Genomic DNA, 20254 nt, shown 5'->3' with positions numbered 1-20254 from the left:
AAAATACAGGAAATGAAGTAGAATAAACAAATGGTTTGCAGGTTTAGCATCGATAGGTCACGGAAATTTTTTTAAGGTAAGGAAAAAATAATTCAAAAAACAGCCGATTCTACATCAGTGAATGAAAAGACAGGCAAATAACAAAAATGGTACAAATCGTCATGTGTGTTCCACATTTAGACATTTCCACATTCGGATTCTGACGCTAATGTTTCCATTTCGGCTGCAACGCTCGCTGAACGAGTTTGACTTAGACTTGATTGTACGGACCTTACACGATCCTCCAGCAATCAAGTTTCCTCGAATCGCTGAACAAACTTTACTAGGCCTGCCACTGATAAAGGCCCTTTTCCAGTCTTCACATTTTTCTGAAGTCTGAGTTTATGCAGTGCAACAGTTGCTGATTCTTGGTTCATGTAAAACAACTTCACCAACAAAGCTTTATCTTTTCCACTCAGCGTCCTTGTTCACATACATGGCATACAACGGAGAACTGCTTTTGCATCAAGAGCGTAAGTATTTATAATTGCCTGTCTCATTTGCCTGTATCCAATTTAGTCATTCGTACCAGCGTCATCTGTCAGCTGTTTTTTAAATTATTTTTTTTATCTTAAAAAAATTCCATGATCTATCAATGCTAAACCTGCAAACCGTTTTTTATTTTAGTTATTTTTTCAGGTTTTTATGAATTTTTAAAGATTTTTATAGACTTTATGCCCACCCTGTTTATGAGTGAACATAGTGAAACGTATAGGATTCTAACCAATAATACATTATAAAATGTTAATATTATCCTGATATTTTAACATTCATAGAATTTGTCTTTTCTTTTATAAATATTTATTTTGAAGATAGTAAAATAAAGAAATTTTACAAATGTATCTGCTGGAGTTCCCCTCTCTGCCTAGCGGCCCTAGGCACCTGCCTATTTGGAAATGTGCCACTAGCTGCTTGCTCTACATTGTGGATCAAATTATTTCATGTTTGTTGAGGCTTGGAAGCTTGATCGTGGGAATCGATCATAGCTTACGCACATAAAATTTTGACTCTTATAAACTCTGTTTACAAGAGCGAATGTTTGTTTGAAAATCTTTTACTACAGAACTTACTACTTGCTGCTCTTAGACGTACATCTGACCTATTAGTATAGCTATAACACTAAGTAATACTTTTGCAAAGTTTTAATTGAAATAATTATGGCTATATTGCCAGCTTTAACTTAGAACAAAACAAGCATGATGTTTTCAGTCGTATATTTCTATGCAACAACTACTTGTTTTTATATACCATACCTACTCTTAAAGGTTTCTTGAAATCCTACTCTGGAAATTAACTTTTGAAACATCCTGTATAACAAGTCTAATTATAAAGATGAATGAATAATCTTGTAGAAGGGGTTTATCATCTGCAGCGATTACAGTATTGAAAATTATTTTGATTTCAAAGAGAATGATTAAGTATTTTTAATTTAAATAAAATAGCTTATATAGGTTGAAAAACATTAATATACAGAAAGTGTTCTATTGATAATATATCCTTATATTTATCTTTTTTTATTCAAGTGGCCAAGTAGGTCTTGACACTTTTAATGATGATTAAATGTACTTAGATCCTTTAACTCTTTGACACTGAAACTTTATTTTAAATATTAACTATTAGAATGGAGATGCAAACCGCAGACAAATTGATGCATGGTTAATTAAACAGTCATTAATAATTTGGACTTAACTAACTAGTAAACTCGTTTACAAATTTTACTGAAACTTTTAAAGAGCAGTTATGTAAAGCATTATCGGAAAAATAAGTTAGGAATCGACTGCTTGATAAACGAATACAAAAAATGTACATTATAATGAAAAATAAAATTTTAAAAAACCAATGTTAAAAAACATTCATCTTCTTAATTATAGGCAGTGAAAATGTTGATAAGAGAAAATAGTTGCTTTTTTTTTCAAATGATGATAAAATTAAATATAAAATCCCGAAACTGTGTTTAAAGGAATAACTAGTAGTAATATGAACTAAGTTAATTAGCTACTTCACTTACAATCTTTTCTAAAACTTTAAAGTTTAGTTTTATTGAAAGACAATTCTGTAATCAGCATGAAATCGATTACTTATTCAAGCAAATGGATATAAAGGGGAATGAACAAGTATATAATATTTTCATTCAACGTTTACATCCGAACGCATGCTTAAATAATCTTTATAAATAAGGCACCTTTTTGTCCCGCTTCATAATTTAGTGAAGAAAAGTACATGCTTGGGAAAAGCGTCGTTTCCTATGTACAATTTATTTCCAGAATTTAATGTAGATCTATAGTTTCTGTATAAAGAATGAAAGCAAAATTTCTTCATCTAATTCGATCAGTTTTTGTGCACTTCCATTTAGTTTGACATATTCCGCACTAGTAGAAACTGAATTGAGAATTTTTTTTTTCAGTTTTACTAGAGCCGAAATTTTGTAAATTTGTGTATTCTCCATGAAAATAAAATGTCTTCGTATGCGCAGAATTATTCAAATAATTCTGTATTTATAACAACGAATTATAAAATGTATTAAAAGTGAAAAAAAAAATTATCAGCATATAGTGAAAAGTATAACATTTTTGAATTAAAAACCTTGAGGTTAAAGCAAAACTGCAAAAGTAGAAGGCACTGGTTGAAATATAATTAAAAATTTAATATATGCAATGTATTTTTAATTTTTTATGATTGTTAAAGATTTTTCTAATGACACTCATTATGGCTTACTTGACTTTTAAGTACTTTTTTATAAGAATATCATTTTTAATTTTGTGGCTACACTAATATAAAAGCGTGTTAAAAAAACTTTTTTTAATTAAGTTAGTGTGTTCGCTTATATACACTTGTACAGACACACAGAAATAATTCTTAAATATATATTGTCACGGAGAAAATTCGAAATCCGTTCTAGTACTGCGAAAAGGCCATTAGGCTTAGTAACAGATAATGACACTTTGTTCAACACTTACCCCCGAAGACAATAACGAAATACAGATGAAGCTTGTACGAAACAGCACTTGCAGTAAATTGCACAAACTTTACCGCACGAAACGTTGAGTGAAAGTTCACAAGAGATCTAAAAGAGACCTCGCTCAGCTGCTCGTGACTCTCGACTGCACTACTTTTGCCGACTATTCTCGAGTTTTTTGCTTCTACGTCAGGGCATCAAATGCTCTAGAACAAACTTAGGAATTCGAATCCTAATTGAGCGATCCCCAAAATTCTCGAATATTCCGGGTCTTTCTGTTTTATTGCCAAATTCGTCACCAAGTCGCCTGATAGTATCTACGTTTGTATCCATGATCGGATCTTTTACTTGATATATCCATTTAGTAGCTATTACTAAAAGCTATCTTCTTTACCAGTAGACTTGCAGTGCAGGGAAGTCAACCTTCTAACTCTCCGACCCGCCCTAAGGCACACGGATTTAAACCATAAAACTGAATGACCGGACCGCCGCAACAGCAATTGGCGGGAACTGTGGTTGAGTCCTAAGGGCCGTCACCGGCCACGGTACAACCCTCCCCGAAGGAAGTACGTCCCGTCATCGATGGGGGGAGCCAGATCCCCCACCTATTAGTGTACCCTCCAGGGTGGCGAGATCCAACCACCATGCCGGAAGCATCTCATCCTCATTTCGAGGTGCCCCCCCCCCCCGGAGGTCTGTATATAAAGTATAAGATAATTCGTAAAATTGCAGTGCAGGGAAGTAATATTGCAAATTACCAACAAAGTACAATAGTAAAGCCTAGAATGTAGAGATGAACAAAAAGAAGGAAATTGAATTTTTACTGACAACACATATCAGTGGATGATATATTTGTAATTGAAATTAAGTATATGAAGTAAAGTAAATATTTTTAAATTCGTATCTCGTTCATACGAAGAAATGATTATTCTCTTTTAACATGAAGCGAAATGTATAAAATAAAAAGCTTTTTCTAAATAAATGATTAAATCTGACACATCATTGCATTCTTTTTATTATGAAATAATCAAAGTTATTTCAAGAGATGTCTTCGCTGCGAAACAAATTATTATGAGAAATTTATAAATATAAACTGAAGAAAAACGTTAAGCATCTAGCATATAGGAGAAATGGAGGATATGCTGAGAAAAAGAAAGCTGTTAGAAAAAGAAAGACTGCTTAAATGCATCATTAAAAGAATCAAGTTCTTCAAAATTCACGCCACAAAAATATCACAGAAAGTGAAAATTTATTGTATAAAAACAAATATTCATTTTAAAAAGTCTGATCTCGAATAAGCAATTTAGAATTATGAAAAAGAAAAAGTGTAATTATAGCCATCAAGACTTAGAGGACTAAATAAAATTTTTAAAAACATAAATGTCATTTCGTATTTAACAATTTTTAAAACTCCTAAGTGTCTTTGCTTTTTATTTGTTTACTTTACATATAATGATGAATCCTTTCTTATATTAGGAGTTCTTAATAAACGCAAAATAATAAAAAAATAAATGTGAAAACTTGGAAATGTCTAATTGGTGTTCAATAAAAAAAAGTTTAAGTTCATTAGAAATTTTGATAACTAATTCAAAAAGATAAACAAATCTTTCAAGTATACGCACCATACTCTAAACCTACTTTATTTTACAACGAATAAATTTGCTCCACTTGGTTTTCGGAAAACTGAAGAATAAACACTTGAAACGCAATTCGCAAATATAAACTAAAAAAAAGTACAAGTTTGTGCGCCATTTGTTTCTCAACAAAAGTAATGTCCTACATTCTTTTCTGTCCACTCCAAGCTGTTTTATACTACTCTGAGCTCTACGCTATTAAAAACTGTTTTCTACTGCAAACGGAAATTGTACTCGAATGGAAGTTTAGACTGCTAATAGAATTTTAGTTTTTCTTTCTCTCATTTTTTTTTTTCCCAAGCCTAACTGAGTTGGTAAAGCACTCTTGAGAGTATTTCGCTCTTTTTTATGTTTCTGATTTTTTTTTTTTTGAAAAAGAATTATTTTCAGTATTTTTTTTTCTTCATATGATTTGTTGTAGAAAGGCAAGTGAAAATTAAAAGTACCATTTAATTTTCATTAGATTGATTTTAGTGGTTTTCTTCAATTAAAGTATTTCATTTGTAAACGTATCTTACGTAGAGAAGACATTTTTTTTTATTTCGCAGAGTATTTAATTTTAATTTTATTTAATTTAGTTAGAGTGGTTTAATTTGTTTCAGAATAATTAATAGATTATTACTCAATCGATTGATAGAATTACTATTTCTAAATAATAAATCGTGTTTTATTATATTTATCAAGATTTAATTCAGTTTCGTATAACATTATTAAAACTGAATCTATAGCTTTTTGCTCTTGACCACTATAATATAGATGCTGGTTGATTTAAAAAAAAAAAACAATACCGTATTAAGAAATAAAAAAAAAAATCGAGAAAATTGTGAAAAAAAATATCGATAAAATTTTATATTACTAGAATGCAAAGGCAGATGATGCACAATGCAAGAAAATTAAAAAGCGCATTCATTTTGTATAAACTACAAGAATGAAAAGCACGATATTGCAATACATGCGAAGCTAAAAAATGCAGTGAAAAATATAGCACAATATGGGATGTATGAAAATTCAAAGAAAGCAGTTGCGGTATGTATGAACTGCAACAATGGATGGCAAATTAGTGCGACACATGTGAATCCAAATGCAAGAAGAAAAATGTTGCTCAGTATGAACTGTACGGAAATTTTAAGAAGGCAAATGAGTTATGAACCACAAGGATGAAAAGCATATAATTTCGATACATGCGAAGCTCAAATATTCAAAGAAAAATATAGCCTCATATTTGCAACAGAGAAGCATTGTATCAATTACTGAATAACATACAGCACGAAAATTCAAAGAAAACATCAGGATATATATGAACTACAAGAATGAAAAAACTGTATTGTAAAATAAATAGAAAACACTGTATTATAAAATAAATGGAAAACACTGTATTGTAAAATAAATATAAAAAGGGAAGAGTAATCCATTACATGGCAAATAAATTAAATAAAATATTCAAAATTCGGCCCATAAATGTGTTTTCTAATTAGAAAATTAAAGCATATTTAAGTTTTTAATCAAGTAAAATAACATTTACATTATTTCACATAGTATCAGTAACTGCTTTTTATTATGTCTACAAAATGTATGCATCCAAATGGACGCAAAAGGGCAGTAAGTAATGAAATATATTTCATATAATGAATATTTTTAATAGTATTCTTCGATATTAAACCTTTACCTATGCATTTTAACCTTTTCTGCTTTTTTCAAAACTATTCTGTGTTATTTTCCACTTATAAAACGCATAAATAAAGTATACCAAAAACTAGACATCTGCATCCTTGAGACATAAAGGCGCCTTTAGACTATCTTTGTCTTTTAATCCAGTTTGACAAAGATTTTGCAATTGACAAATGCAGGCTGTAACGGTTAGCCCCGTTTCTTTGTGATAAGCTCAGATCAAGGCTGCAAGCTCGAAATTCATCCCTTTCATGACCAGAAGTTATATCTTTATTTAATGCAGATTAATTCTCATATGACGTCAGACAATATCCTTCCATTTTTTTTTTGTCCTTAATATGTGCAATTCTTTTTCATTCCAAGAAGCATTTTGTATTCTAATTTTAGAAAAGTCATGACAGGAAGCTGAAGAATAAGTAGCGATTTACTTCAGTCAATATATAGCCGTTGTTTTACTTTTCTATTTACGAAGCATCAAAAGAAAAAAAAGTACAAATCAAATAATCAAAATATAATAAAAAAAAATTGAACTAAGTTGTTTTGATGAATTTTCAAATTTTAGACATCCCTGAAGTTCAGAAAACACGTTTTTGGAATTATTCCTGTCTGTTGCTCCATCTGTTTATGAACCTAATTTAAAAATGCATTGAGTTAGGCTCAATAAATTTGGTATGGGGATAGAAATGCTAGGACAAATTTTGTCTGTTTGTCCGTCGAAGAGTTATTGAACACGATAGCCGCAAAACATAAAAAGCTTGATAGATAAAATTTGGTCTACAGTTTTAGCTCCTAAAATACAAGTCTGTATGAAATTGCGAAAGAAATCCCTCACATTGACCCTCTGTCGGTTTGTACATTTGTTTGTACGTAAGCCAGACAACCGAAAAACGCAACATGTTAGAAAAATGAAATTTAGTATGATTTTTTTTAACTAAAATTGTAGTTTTGTGTCTAATTTCGGCTTCAGTTGACTGAAAAAAAACCCCATCCAAAGTGCTGATTCTGTTTTCTTCACTATATTATGAAGCACGAAACGAAACTCGTATGTGCAGGACTTGGCAAATAAAAATCTTATCACATGTTGCTATCAACGGCTTGCCCTAGGTCCCTAAATTTTATTTGGAATGATAACATGTATATTAGGGAGTATGGGAGAAAGCCGTGGGAAACCACTACCGATGGTATTTTCGGCAGTCCAGTTGAAATTCTGCAATTAGATTACAACTGCTAATATGTTAGACTGTTTTCCATTTACCTTAAAATGCATCAGTATTAAAATAATTCTTTAAAATATCTAGCTTCAAACCTCTAAGAGGAATTTTATATCGTTGATGTTTATTTGTGCATATTTCATATTAAGGTGATTCGTTATTGATTAAGCAAGTTTTGCTAAATGCCTGAAAGTATGCAGTGATAGCTAAGCAGATGGTCGTAGAGGTTTGATGAAAGAGTTTCAACATTCAAAGATCGCTGGTTCAAAATTGAGCTTTATTTGATCCTGGATGACATTAAATCTGATCTGTTGTCGTGTCTGAAATGATTTTAAGTTTGTCTGGGTGGACGTTTGAAAAGAATGTGCTTGCTGCATGCCTGAAAGAACATATGTTAAGCTTATAAGAGAACACTGGTACTCTCATGGCATAGTTTCAGGATTTTCAAGAGTATTGGTGAAGTATTTGGTCTGGTTCACATCAAATCTGTTGGTGGTGTAGGGAGAGATTGAAAGAAGTGGTCCTGCATCATGTTTAGAACTATATACATTGAATTTAACGGAAAGTCATGGTACCCTGATGGCAGAGTTTCTTTTTCGTTGGAAATTTGGGCGGAGTATTAAGTCTAATTTATATCAAATCTGTCGTCATGAAATGTACTTGAGTTAGTGTGGGTGTAAGTTAGGGGTGTAGGTTCAAGGGTAACTTGGGCCATTTGACAATCCTACAACATTATTAGGACAATCGAAAAATAACCCCCATACTCGATTACAAAATTTCTTATTCAAGCCTTTGCATTCAGCTTGACATTTCTCGGAGCTTTTAGAAATCTGAGAAGTCATTGATTAATTTTTTTTTGAAAGGAAAATCGATTTATGCTAAATTTTTTTTACTTTTGGAAGAAATAAAACATGTCCTTGTATTCAACGCATAATTATGGATTCTCATTTTCCGCGTTTTGATACTGGTATTCTTTATTGTTAACAGAACTGTGATAATTTTTAATAGTTTATGTATTGTTTTTAATTCATTTTTGGCCATGCCGAAAATTCTTCTGTATTCAGCTTTTATTATATATTTTACAAAACAGCAATGCTTAGGCAAATCTTTAGCCGAGTCTACATACATAACGTAAATATTAATTCTAATCATCGTATGTTATTTAGTGCTTTGATAGAACTGTTTTCCAGCAGAAAATATGGAAATATTAATACCTTTTCCTTGTACCATACATGGATTATATATATAATCTAGCCTGTAAAATTTTACTGAGCTGAACCTGCACCGTATCTTTTATAATATAAATATTCTTTCAATGCACCTGTACAGAAAATACTCTACCTTATCTAATCATTACTTAGGAAAGTAACAGGATCAAACAAACCAATTTCCTTTGAGGAGGAAATTTTCGCCTTAAAATATTTTACGATTCAACCTCTGTGTATGCAAATGGAAGTTAATAACCGAATATCTTGCACTATAATCTGTCTGCTTGACATTAACTTTTATAGATTTTTAGAATGAGAATAGAGTAGAGTTCGTATGACTGACTTTCAAAGGAGATTCGGAGGTATATAGTTTTCTTGTAAGACGAGAATTCTTTGATATCATTTTCGAAGATACTATAATAAGATTTGAGGAAAATATCTTATGTTACACTCCTTCGGATTGTAGGATTATTTTTATTCGAATTTTTTTATTTTATTGTATTAATGTACTATATGCATGTTGACTATGCCGCCAATGTTTGAAAATTTGCAAAATTATTAATTTAATATTAATTCCTGAAATAAAATATGATTCAGTAATGTGAATTTCAAAAATTATGTGAATTCGTTATATTTTATTCGTAGATGATATAATTAGGAAAAAGTGTTGTAATCCTTAAATGAAAAATTAATTTTCTAATTTTTAGACCTATCTGAATCCGAAATAAAACCATGCTTATAATTATTAAGCACTTTTATTTAACATGACTTGCTCCATGTTTGTAAAGAAAAGAATGGAATGTCGCAATCGATTTTTCACTTTGTTTCTATCTGCAATGTGTAAGAGTTTTGAAAGTATGTTCTTGAAGACAATACATTACAGTAGCCAAGTTTCGACACATTTCAGGTGACTCCAATGCTGTAGCGGATGCTTTCCCTTATGTGGATGAGATGCACATTTCAATTAAACTAGATTAGTAAACCATGACTAAGGCAATGAGTGTGATAACAGTCTTCAGGACTGAAACATGAAACTTTTATGTGGATTAGAGTTAATGTGTTGCAGGTGGCTCTATATGCTCTTAAGTTCCAAAAACTTTCAGAAAAGTGGCTTTTCTTTTGTATTCGTTCCTTATCTCATTCTGGAGATAAATCCAAATGGATAAATACTGATTCATATGGTCTTCTTTACAGGAAAACTGCGTCCAGATCTCCAAATTTGTATTATTTTCTAGAAAAGAAAGATTTCGATGCATACTAATCATAATCAATCGATGCATACTAATCATAATCAATCGATGCATACTAATCATAATCAATCGATGCATACTAATCATAATCAATCGATGCATACTAAACATATTTATCAGCCTTTAGCACGATTCAGATGTATCTATCTTGATATAGTAGGGCCATTAACACTATTTGATTGTATTGCTGAAATTTGGAGCAGTCAGCATCTCAAGATACAGAACGTTTAATAAGTATCGTGGTTCCTTAGAGAGATCCGGTGTTGAATTTAAGACCTTTCAGAATCGAAGAGCAGATTCTACTATTAAACTACAGAAGGATTTCATTAACATCTGTATACAAGAAAAAGAGTGTCATAGTATACCTTTATGGTTTAATTTTTTTTTTGTGAGCATAGTTTGAATAAAAAAAATAATTTCCATTCTATCAATGAATGTATTATGGCATTTAACTTCAAAATTAACTACAATGTTCTTTCCAAAATATCAACTACTTTACTTAGCTTAGACGGACAATCTAGCTTAACCTAACTAAGCTAAGCCAAAACGTGATGTATTTACACATTTTTATAAAGATATACTACTCTTTATAAACATTCTATTCTTTACGATTTCAATAAAGAATTAAAAAGAAAATATTTTGAAATAAAAAGAATGGTAAAATCTTATTGTTTGAAATGAGAAATATCGTTTGATATTTTTAAATTTATTCTTCTGTCAAAATATCATACATAAACAAGGCTTAAAGTAGATTAAAGGATACGTTTTTTGCGCTTTTCGAAGAGGAATATTGCAATTTCCTAATTTAAAAACACTGTGAAATGCATGGTATTAAAATTTTTAAGTGCAAAATAAGCAACTTGATAAATCAGAAAGGAGAAAAACCGTACCGTCAATCATTACTTCTACATGGAAAGAATACAGCAAAAGAATACTCGGAAAAGATGCATACTCTTTCAAAAACACTTTCTAAAGTGAAATCTTTGGTAAAAAAGCGAAAATACGATAACGTAGAAATCAACTGTAATACATTTATAGCAACAGTAAATAAACTAGTGAATCAGAGTTACAATTTAAAACTAAAAAATACAACAATATGTTTAACAGCTTTTGCCGAGGCATTGGCTCAACGCAGAACAGTTTGAAAAACACTTCATGAAAGCTATTTAACAGAAGATAAAGGGTAAATCATTATAATTCTTGATGTAGTATGGATTGACTTAAATGATTGCACACCCCACATAGGTCTATATGCTATGGAAAAATGAAGAGCAAAAAGGCTCAACCCTGGTTCCGTCAATGCAAATAAAGTTTCAGTAAAGAATTTGATTGCAGCTGGATTCTGTCACAATGGGGAATTAAAAAAAAAGTGAAAAGAAATGTAAAAGTAAACCCATCATACTATCAACAGAAAGATTTACATTCAATATTTGCAGAAGAAAAAATCAGTTTCTTTGAACCAACGGTTTCCGAAGAATGGTAATAATCAAGAGATACTTCAAAAAGTACCACTTAATTCCTTGACAAATGAACACCGATGCAGGTATTGCATATATTTTTCAACGTATTTCAGCGAAGTTCCCAGTCGTTTCACCTACGGATTATTAGCCTTTTGGTATGCTGAAAAGATCTCCTTTTAAGTGCAATTCCATCATGATTAATGAGTCCTCAAAAGTAATAGATGAGTAATGGAAATCAATGCCACTGGAAAATTTTACGAAATACTCTTTTGTCCCGAAAATCACGATGTAGTATTATAGTGGAGATAAAAGGCTATCAGATCGAATATTTTGAAAAATAGTTATTGCTCTTTAAATATTAAACGCCTCGAAATTGTAGTAAAAATGTGTAAACATCCCCTTTATATGAACCAGAAATATTCCAGGGCCACGTAGAGTGCTATTTCAATTTATATTCAACCTTCCCTTTTCTTTCTGCTACAGTCATATTCTTTTTAACTTCTTTCCTAAATATATTCTTCAACCTATTTTTTGTTTCGCCATTCTTTTGTTTCTTTTCCTAAATAACTTCAAAACAGATTGATGCATTTTAAATGGATTAATAAATAAATTCGTCGAATAACAATTCAAAATCAGTTTTTTTTCCTTTTTCTTTCTCGCTAAATTGCACAAACATGTGGCCATTTTAGAAATAACTTTTAGAGAATTGGAAAGGAAAATGAATCTAAAACAATGTTGCAAGGTTAATGCGGAAAAACGGCATCTAAACGAAAGATCAAACAATGCAACGAAGCATAATATTAGCGAGAAACAAATGGACAAAAAAACTTTTCCTAACATTTAAAAGAATATATATATATATTCTGCAGCCTTTTACGTATTTTAAAATCTATCATATCTGGCTCCATTTTATACTGTCTGACTCCAAAGATTAATTCCGACAGAGTATAAATGACTGCTAGAATTTCTTTGACCAGTTTATTCTTCTAATACAGGATTCTAAGTATTAAAATCGTATCTATCTTTTTTTTTCCATTTAACTCAAGCGGACATTTTGTCCTGGATTTCCGAAATCAGTTTAATTTTCCTTAAGCGGAAGGAAGCCTTTTTATACAATTTTATGAAAGGTCTTACTTATTTTCGTAACAATTTCCTTCCGTTGAAAATACTTTTGTTGGCCGTTGTTCAAAATGGGCACTGACATTTTGTTCACTTTGTGAAAAATAACTTTTAAAATATATTTCGACAACGATTAAGTGCTCCTAAATGTCCGTGCTCCTGATACTTTTGAAGAAAGAGAAAAAATAAGTATTTAATTATAATACGAGTTTATATGCGAGATTGTAAATTAAAAAATGAAAAAAAAACCTGAGTAATTACGGTTTTATTTGGGAATATGTTTGTAATGAGCCGCCTCTACAAAAGTATTCATTAAATCGAACGGAATTCTATTTCATTTACCTGCTTATGGGTCACTGGATATATTCATCTAGAAAATTTTCTAGGGGAAGGAAGATTCCTAATTCCAAGATTTCCAATTCTCAAAAAAAAAAAAAAAAAAAAAAGCCATGATTCTAGAAATGGAAAGTAAAGAAAAAAATAAATAATGATAATCAAAAGAAACATAAGTTCAAAACAATTATTTTGAAATTTTTATATTTCGCCAAAGATTAGGTGCTTCGGGAAGCTTAGATTCCTCATATTATATTCAGAAAGGGCAACAAAATCAATATTTATTCTTTAAATAAAATATAAGTTTATGAGTAAAAAAGAAGACGAAAAAAAAATTGTGTAATCATCTCTTTGCCTAGCAATGCGAGTTTTACCGGCATGTGCATTAAAAAAAGCACTTAACATGGAATACTCCTATTTCATGGTTTCCCATTTTTATTCCATTAGTCACTCCTAGCAGAATGAAAAAAGTTCGTGAACACGTTTCCATCTGAAAAATCCTACCGTTGTACTGAAAGTGAAAAAAATGTATTAATTTTTGATAATTAAGGAAAACTACTATTCAGAATTATCGTTTAAAAATTCTGATGAAATCATGTAATAATATTCTTACTTAAATTGTTGAAGAGACTGAATGAAAATGATCATTTTTATTATACCATAATATTTTTCTCCTCCATGATTTTGGATCGTGACTCAAGAGTTTAAAATGACATGGTCCATCCACTTTTCTTCTTGAAATAACACAAAGAGGTTAATAGTGCTCCGTTCTTTGTAATAGTGAGTTACACTATGAGGACAGTTTTCCCACGGTGGAAGTTTTAAATACTTCTGTCCAAAGTTTTATTAAACTCAAAAATTTTAAATAAGAAAAATTCATATAATCTGTAGACTTAATATAATCATGTATAGTTGTGTAAAAAAAAAGTATCCACCTAAATTCATAAAAAAAATTAGTGTTAAAATTAATATCTTGCCGATTGAGAAAGAAATAAAGACTGATTTTTATTACTTCTGTGCTTTATTCTTGCATTTCTTTATCAGCATATACTATTCCTATCGTCACTGCTAACTACTAGATATAAAATAATTAGACATAAAATGACAACATACATAAATAGACATAGAATGATTCACAGCTTTATTTTAAGATCATACAAAAAAATACATAGACATAGAATGATTCACAGCTTTATTTTAAGATCATACAAAAAAATACATAGACATAGAATGATTCACAGCTTTATTTTAAGATCATACAAAAAAAAATACATAGACATAGAATGATTCACAGCTTTATTTTAAGATCATACAAAAAATAATACATAAATAGGCATAGAATGATTCACAGCTTTATTTTAAGATCATACAAAAAATAATACATAAATAGGCATAGAATGATTCACAGCTTTATTTTAAGATCATACAAAAAAAGTAGTGCTGTTCATTCACTGATAAATACAAATCGGATTTCTTCCATTCTTTACTGGAACTTAAGTGTTATACGCAAATGTTTTTTAAAGAATCACAGCATGATTGTGCAAGATTTCATTATGTGAAAACTCTTATACAGGATATATTCGTGTTACTGATGTGGGAAGCGAATTGCAGAAAATCATTCTAAATGTTCATTCGTATCTTTAATTTCCATTATTATAGTACTTTTTTAAAGATATAGTTCATCACATATCTTGTTGCTTCTTATAACTATACCTCCATTTAAATGTCTATTCATATAAGAATTAGTATGCACAACTATTATGTCTTTAAGAAGTAACCAGCTTAATAATCGAAAATTTAGAATCTATTTGTGTATTAGAGTGTATTGCTTCAACAAAATATGAAAAGCATATATTAGAATATATTTGCTTAAACAGAACAAAATTAAATGGGCATAGACAAAATTTAGTATTTATCAACCAACTATAATAAAATCAATAGAAAGAATTACAATGTAATAATTACAACTTGTATATATTTGTTTATAATATATTATATATACATATATAATATTACAAAATATTAATATTAAATGCATTATTAAATAATATTTTAATGCCTGAATTTTTATTTCATTTGTTATTATATACAATAGTACAATAATTATAATTACGTCATATTTAATCTTATAAAATTAGAGACTTAGGTTAGAAATATTATGCATTTAAACAAACACCAGTGAATTTAAATAAACACAAATGTCCTCTTTCTTGTTAGAGAATATGGAGTTCGTCATCCATAAATTATTAAGAAAAATAATTCGCCAGAATATTTGTAAAATTAAATAGTTAAATATTACAAAATAACGAAACTGTCTGGTTAATGTTATCTTTTTCTGGAGTTTATATTCCTAATTGGCATTATATGAACTGACGGTTAAAAATTCTACCTCGTTACAAGGACAAAGAATATCCTCCACATTTAAAAGTAGCGACTGTTAATAAAATATTACTGCAAAAGTAATTTTTTTAAACTTTGATTTCATATTTTTTTTGCCACTGACGATTTTTTTTTATATATGTGTATTGTTATATTGCAACAATGTATGAAATTATATTTGTTTCTAGGAATGCATGATCAGCAGTATTTCAATGCCGAATATAAAATTGTCAGTATTTTGAAATTTGCGAATGCACCCCTAAATGCATTGTTTTAGGGGCAATACAGAAAACAATGAAATGGGAAAACTACTCTTAGGAATGAGGGAACAATTTGCATGTCGCCATAAAATAATCTTATATTTCGATTTATGCCAACCTTTAAGTATGTTGCAATTAAAAAATTTTTTAAATATCTAATTTTGCAATTTTTTAACATATTAAAAACTACTTTTTCATGTTAAAAATGTATGCGAAATCTGTTTAATACATTATACTTTCATAGTAAAAGGAGTTTCGCGTAACTTTAAAAGTTTTAAGAAATGAATACAATTTCAAAATTTAATTGTAACATTAGAAAGTAAAAATTTTATTAGCTTATAATTTCGAAACGAATAGACCTAAACAAATGTAGCTCGGTTTTCGGGAGTAATTTTGATGCAGTTATAAAATTTGATGCAGAAAATGGGTGTTACCATTGTAAATTTTGAAGTTTGTTCTCATTTCAATATAAAGACGGTTTTTTACATAATTTTTAATTCAAAAATCTTTAAATATACATAAGCCCTTATAAACGACACCTTTTTTTGATTTTACGACGAACGATACCGATTAAAGCTGGGTGGCTCCTTTTTCTTCCTGCAACTGTACCATTCTAATGTACAATTAATACGATACTGGCGGGCTCGATACTCATGTTTTTAAACTTAAATTTGATGTATATATATGAATGTATATCTGTATGCTGCTGTAACCATTGCAAATGTCAGTCACATAACAAAAATTGCAATACAAATCAAAACATCTACAGTGTTTATTATAGCAGGGACTTGGAGTGGTATTCCACATTTTCCAAATTGTTGATGCTACGAATAGACTGTTTTTCCATCAAAAATGAATGCTCTTTAGAAATATACCGAAATATTTGAGCGCTCCTCCAAATCGGCAAACTGCAGGCACTACTGCAAACAGGGGAAGCTGGCAGACATTACGTGTGTTGTGATTTAATTACTAATCAATGGGAGGTCAAGTCGATGATTCTTGCAGATATGGAATGGACGGATGAGGTATACTTTTGGAAAATCTTTTTAGCCAACATTGCATGGTGTGAACAACATGCCACTGATACTTGAATCATTGTCTCATCGGTCATATTGCACAGTGTGCAGTGGGAATGTTAATTCAGTGTTCTAGATGTACATTTGAGCAACTATAAAGGAACAATGGAGTGTTCCATTCATACGTGTTTTGTGACTTCAAAGTTTTGGAAAACCCGATAAAATAAATACCTTTTGGTGACCAATTCTTAATAACAGACACTTCGTACACATTAGTGTTAACATAGTTAATGGTTCTCTACAATTTCACAATTGATATTTTTTATAACTTGCATTCATTCGAGATTTAAAAAATTGCTAAAAGTTCTTTGCGTAATTCTATCTACAGACGGCCCCATTTCTGTAGATAGTCACCACTTTTATGACTATAACTGTAGTCTATCTGAACTTAGAAAGGCCCATTAAATATTGAGTTTAATATTCGATCAATATTTCAAAGACGATTAAGCGCTTTTCAAAGTCTGTCTTCTTGATCATTTGGGAGGGAGAAAATATAAATCTATTTTTAAATAAGAAATCCACGTGCAAGAGCGAAAAAAAATGTCGAGTAATTATCGTTTTGTTTGCTTGCGGCATACCTGCGCATTAAAATTAGTTTCTATGTATATCTCACGGAATGTCTAATCATTTAAAGATCGGGTCTTACAAATATTTACTTTATCAAATCAAATTTGAGACGACTACATTCCATAACTTACTTCAGAGGCATTTTTTTTAAAATTGGCACACTTCAAAGACGAAGTAATATTTTCAATCAAAATGAATTTTTTTGAGATGAAGCTAGGGGATTATTGCCACTAAAGTAAACGATTCAAATATTTATTCAAGAAAAGAATTTTTTGAGAAGTCTGAGAAGAAAATGTTTAATTTTTTTTCGCCACGTGTGATTCTCAAAGTTTTATTCTTTCATTTTTAAGAACTTTCTGCTTCGTAACGAGGTAAGGTTATTGGTAAAAATGTTAAATAAAGTTTAACTATTTATTATTCAAATAAAACTATTTCGTTTTATATTATATACTTTATGGGGTTTTAAAAATCTTGACATCACAGAGATTGATAGTTATGTCAAATTCTTTTGTTTAATAGCCTTTAGATCATGCCTAAATGGCGTATCAAACGTATTTTAAGATCGCGAGTTTGGCAAAGAGACAAAGTTTTAATTTTCAAATCATTAGAAAATAAGTATTGTAATTCCTTTAAATCGCTTTTACAGTTTTGTATGCGAAATACTCGGAGAAAATTGGTCCCTGGTACTGAAAAAAAATATTTCAAAATTACATCTGCATTGTTCTGAATGTGATAACTTATCATCGGTACTAGCTATACCAGAAAACTTGATACGCATTCTTTACATGAAAACATTAGGCCGAAAATTTGGATTTTCTATGTGTCTGTTCATTCCTGTGCCTGTGATGAAGATAGCTTAAAAATGTTTCATGACAGATAAATGAGATTTAGTACATGGTTTTATAATTAGAACTGATGTGCATCAAAATATACAACAATTCCGTCGAAGAGATTGATGATAGTAAGTCGGATATATTCGTTTGAATGTGAATGCGACAAATCAATAAAAAAAAAAAAAGCAACGATCTACATGAATGCATTTTGGTTTAAAATCATTTCATAAATACTGTGTATCTGAATTAAAGTCCGTAACTTGTCAAGTACCAAAACTATTTTAGTATCCTTCCTATTTAGCCGATATATACGACTTTATGAATTTTCAGTGCGTTTAGAGATGTGTGTTTGAATGCGATAAGGCCACATGTATTTGGGTGCATTCTTTTAGTATCTCCAGATTATTTAAAATTTAGTGAGTAGATAATAGAATTTTTAAAAATGTGCATCATCAGTGAGCGGAGAAATATGGCTTTCATGAAATATATGGCAAAGTATCACTCATTACGAAACGATACTCATTACGATACGAAAGTATTGTCTACATGGATGACTGGTGCGTTCGGATACTGTACAGTGTCGGTCATCGATGACTGGCGAGTTCGGATACTGTACAGAGTCGGTCATCGATGACTGGCGAGTTCGGATACTGTACAGAGTCGGTCATCGATGACTGGCGAGTTCGGATACTGTACAGTGTCGGTCATCGATGACTGGCGAGTTCGGATACTGTACAGTGTCGGTCATCGATGACTGGCGAGTTCGGATACTGTACAGTGTCGGTCATCGATGACTGGCGAGTTCGGATACTGTACAGTGTCGGTCATCGATGACTGGCGAGTTCGGATACTGTACAGTGTCGGTCATCGATGACTGGCGAGTTCGGATACTGTACAGTGTCGGTCATCGATGACTGGCGCGTTCGGATACTGTACAGTGTCGGTCATCGGTGACTGGCGCGTTCGGATACTGTACAGTGTCGGTCATCGGTGACTGGCGCGTTCGGATACTGTACAGTGTCGGTCATCGGTGACTGTGCGTTCGGATACTGTACAGTGTCGGTCATCGGTGATTAAGTAACATGGTGCTTATCAAGTGAATGACGGGATAAATTTACTGCTTTTTTTCTCCTGGCTATGAATGTGTAATTTACAAAACAAAAACATATTAGATTTAATAAATGAAATGTCTTCTTATCGTCAGGAAATTCGGACCAATAGAACAAGGTATTCTTCCAAAATACATATTCAAGTTTCTTTATTTTAGGATTAGCGAAACACAAAACGCGGCATATTTTAGAGGGGTATAAGAAAATTGAGGAGACAATGCTCCCGCCAATTTTCCTCTAGAGAAATTTATATACGATCGCACATGAAGTGATATAATAAGGCAGAGGAGTAAAACTGAATACAGTATGATTATAGGTCTCACAAAATAGCTGCTTCAAAAAAGTGAAACTTTTATATTTCAGTGGCAGAATAATCGTTTTAGTTGGTACACAGAACAAAAAGGATTGATATATCATCTCTACCACCCATAATAAAATTGCTTAACAGTGAAAAACGAAGTGATGTAACTTTCGTACAACCATAATTATACAGCTAATGAATCAGAGTACAAGAAAATATTTCATCATTTCCGAAGCTTCCTTCCAATTTTTCCTCTTATCGAAAAGTTTATCCTGAAAAAAAAATTTCTTACAGATATATATAAATTCTCTTCTATTTATTTACCACAAATTGGACGAGATGTTCGAAAATGTAATCATTATACGACATATGATATAAAAAGGGAGTAATGGAGTTCATTCCACCACTCTTATAATGGCGGTCGTTATTTAGAAACTCAGGTTTCATCATCGTTCAAAAATCTGTACCAACTTTTTTAATTTTGAGCGAAATAAAAGATGGTTTTCCGAGAATTTTATTAAAGCAAAAGTCCTAATTGTTGAAAAACCATTTATTCTATATGAAACTATATCATATTTCTTATCAAACGAATGTAACGTAAAAGAATCCTGTAATAAAATACTCTTATTTTTGCCCAAAGGCAAACAAGCATGTTTTGCGCAACTGAAATGATTTAATAAGATCACTGTAAGCAAGCTTACTTTTTGACATAAATAATTTGAAAATTTCCATCCATTATAGAATTTGAGAAACATCAGTGTAGGGTTTTAAGAGGAAACTTAAAAAAATTGTGTATGTTTCGGGTATATGTGGCTTAGTAAACTGTCACCTAAAATAACCCATAAAGTTAT

The 20254-nt window shown here is 30.8% G+C and overlaps 1 protein-coding gene across 2 annotated transcripts in view; it reads left to right on the top strand.

The window, feature by feature from the left end:
* Positions 1–300: 300 nt before the first annotated feature.
* LOC129958805 (uncharacterized) overlaps positions 301–20254 on the top strand; it is a 205479-nt gene continuing 185525 nt past the window's right edge. For both annotated transcript variants that reach the window (XR_008783319.1, XM_056071494.1), the window contains exon 1: positions 301–512. Coding sequence is in view for 1 of the 2 variants with exons in the window: in XM_056071494.1 (XP_055927469.1) it covers positions 476–512 (37 nt within the window). In the remaining variant the exon portion in view is untranslated. The remainder of the gene's footprint in view (positions 513–20254) is intronic.

The sequence above is a fragment of the Argiope bruennichi genome, chromosome X1, assembly GCF_947563725.1.
Source record: "Argiope bruennichi chromosome X1, qqArgBrue1.1, whole genome shotgun sequence".
In the NCBI taxonomy this organism is placed as follows: domain Eukaryota; kingdom Metazoa; phylum Arthropoda; class Arachnida; order Araneae; family Araneidae; genus Argiope; species Argiope bruennichi.
This window is presented reverse-complemented; position numbering and strand designations above follow the sequence as displayed.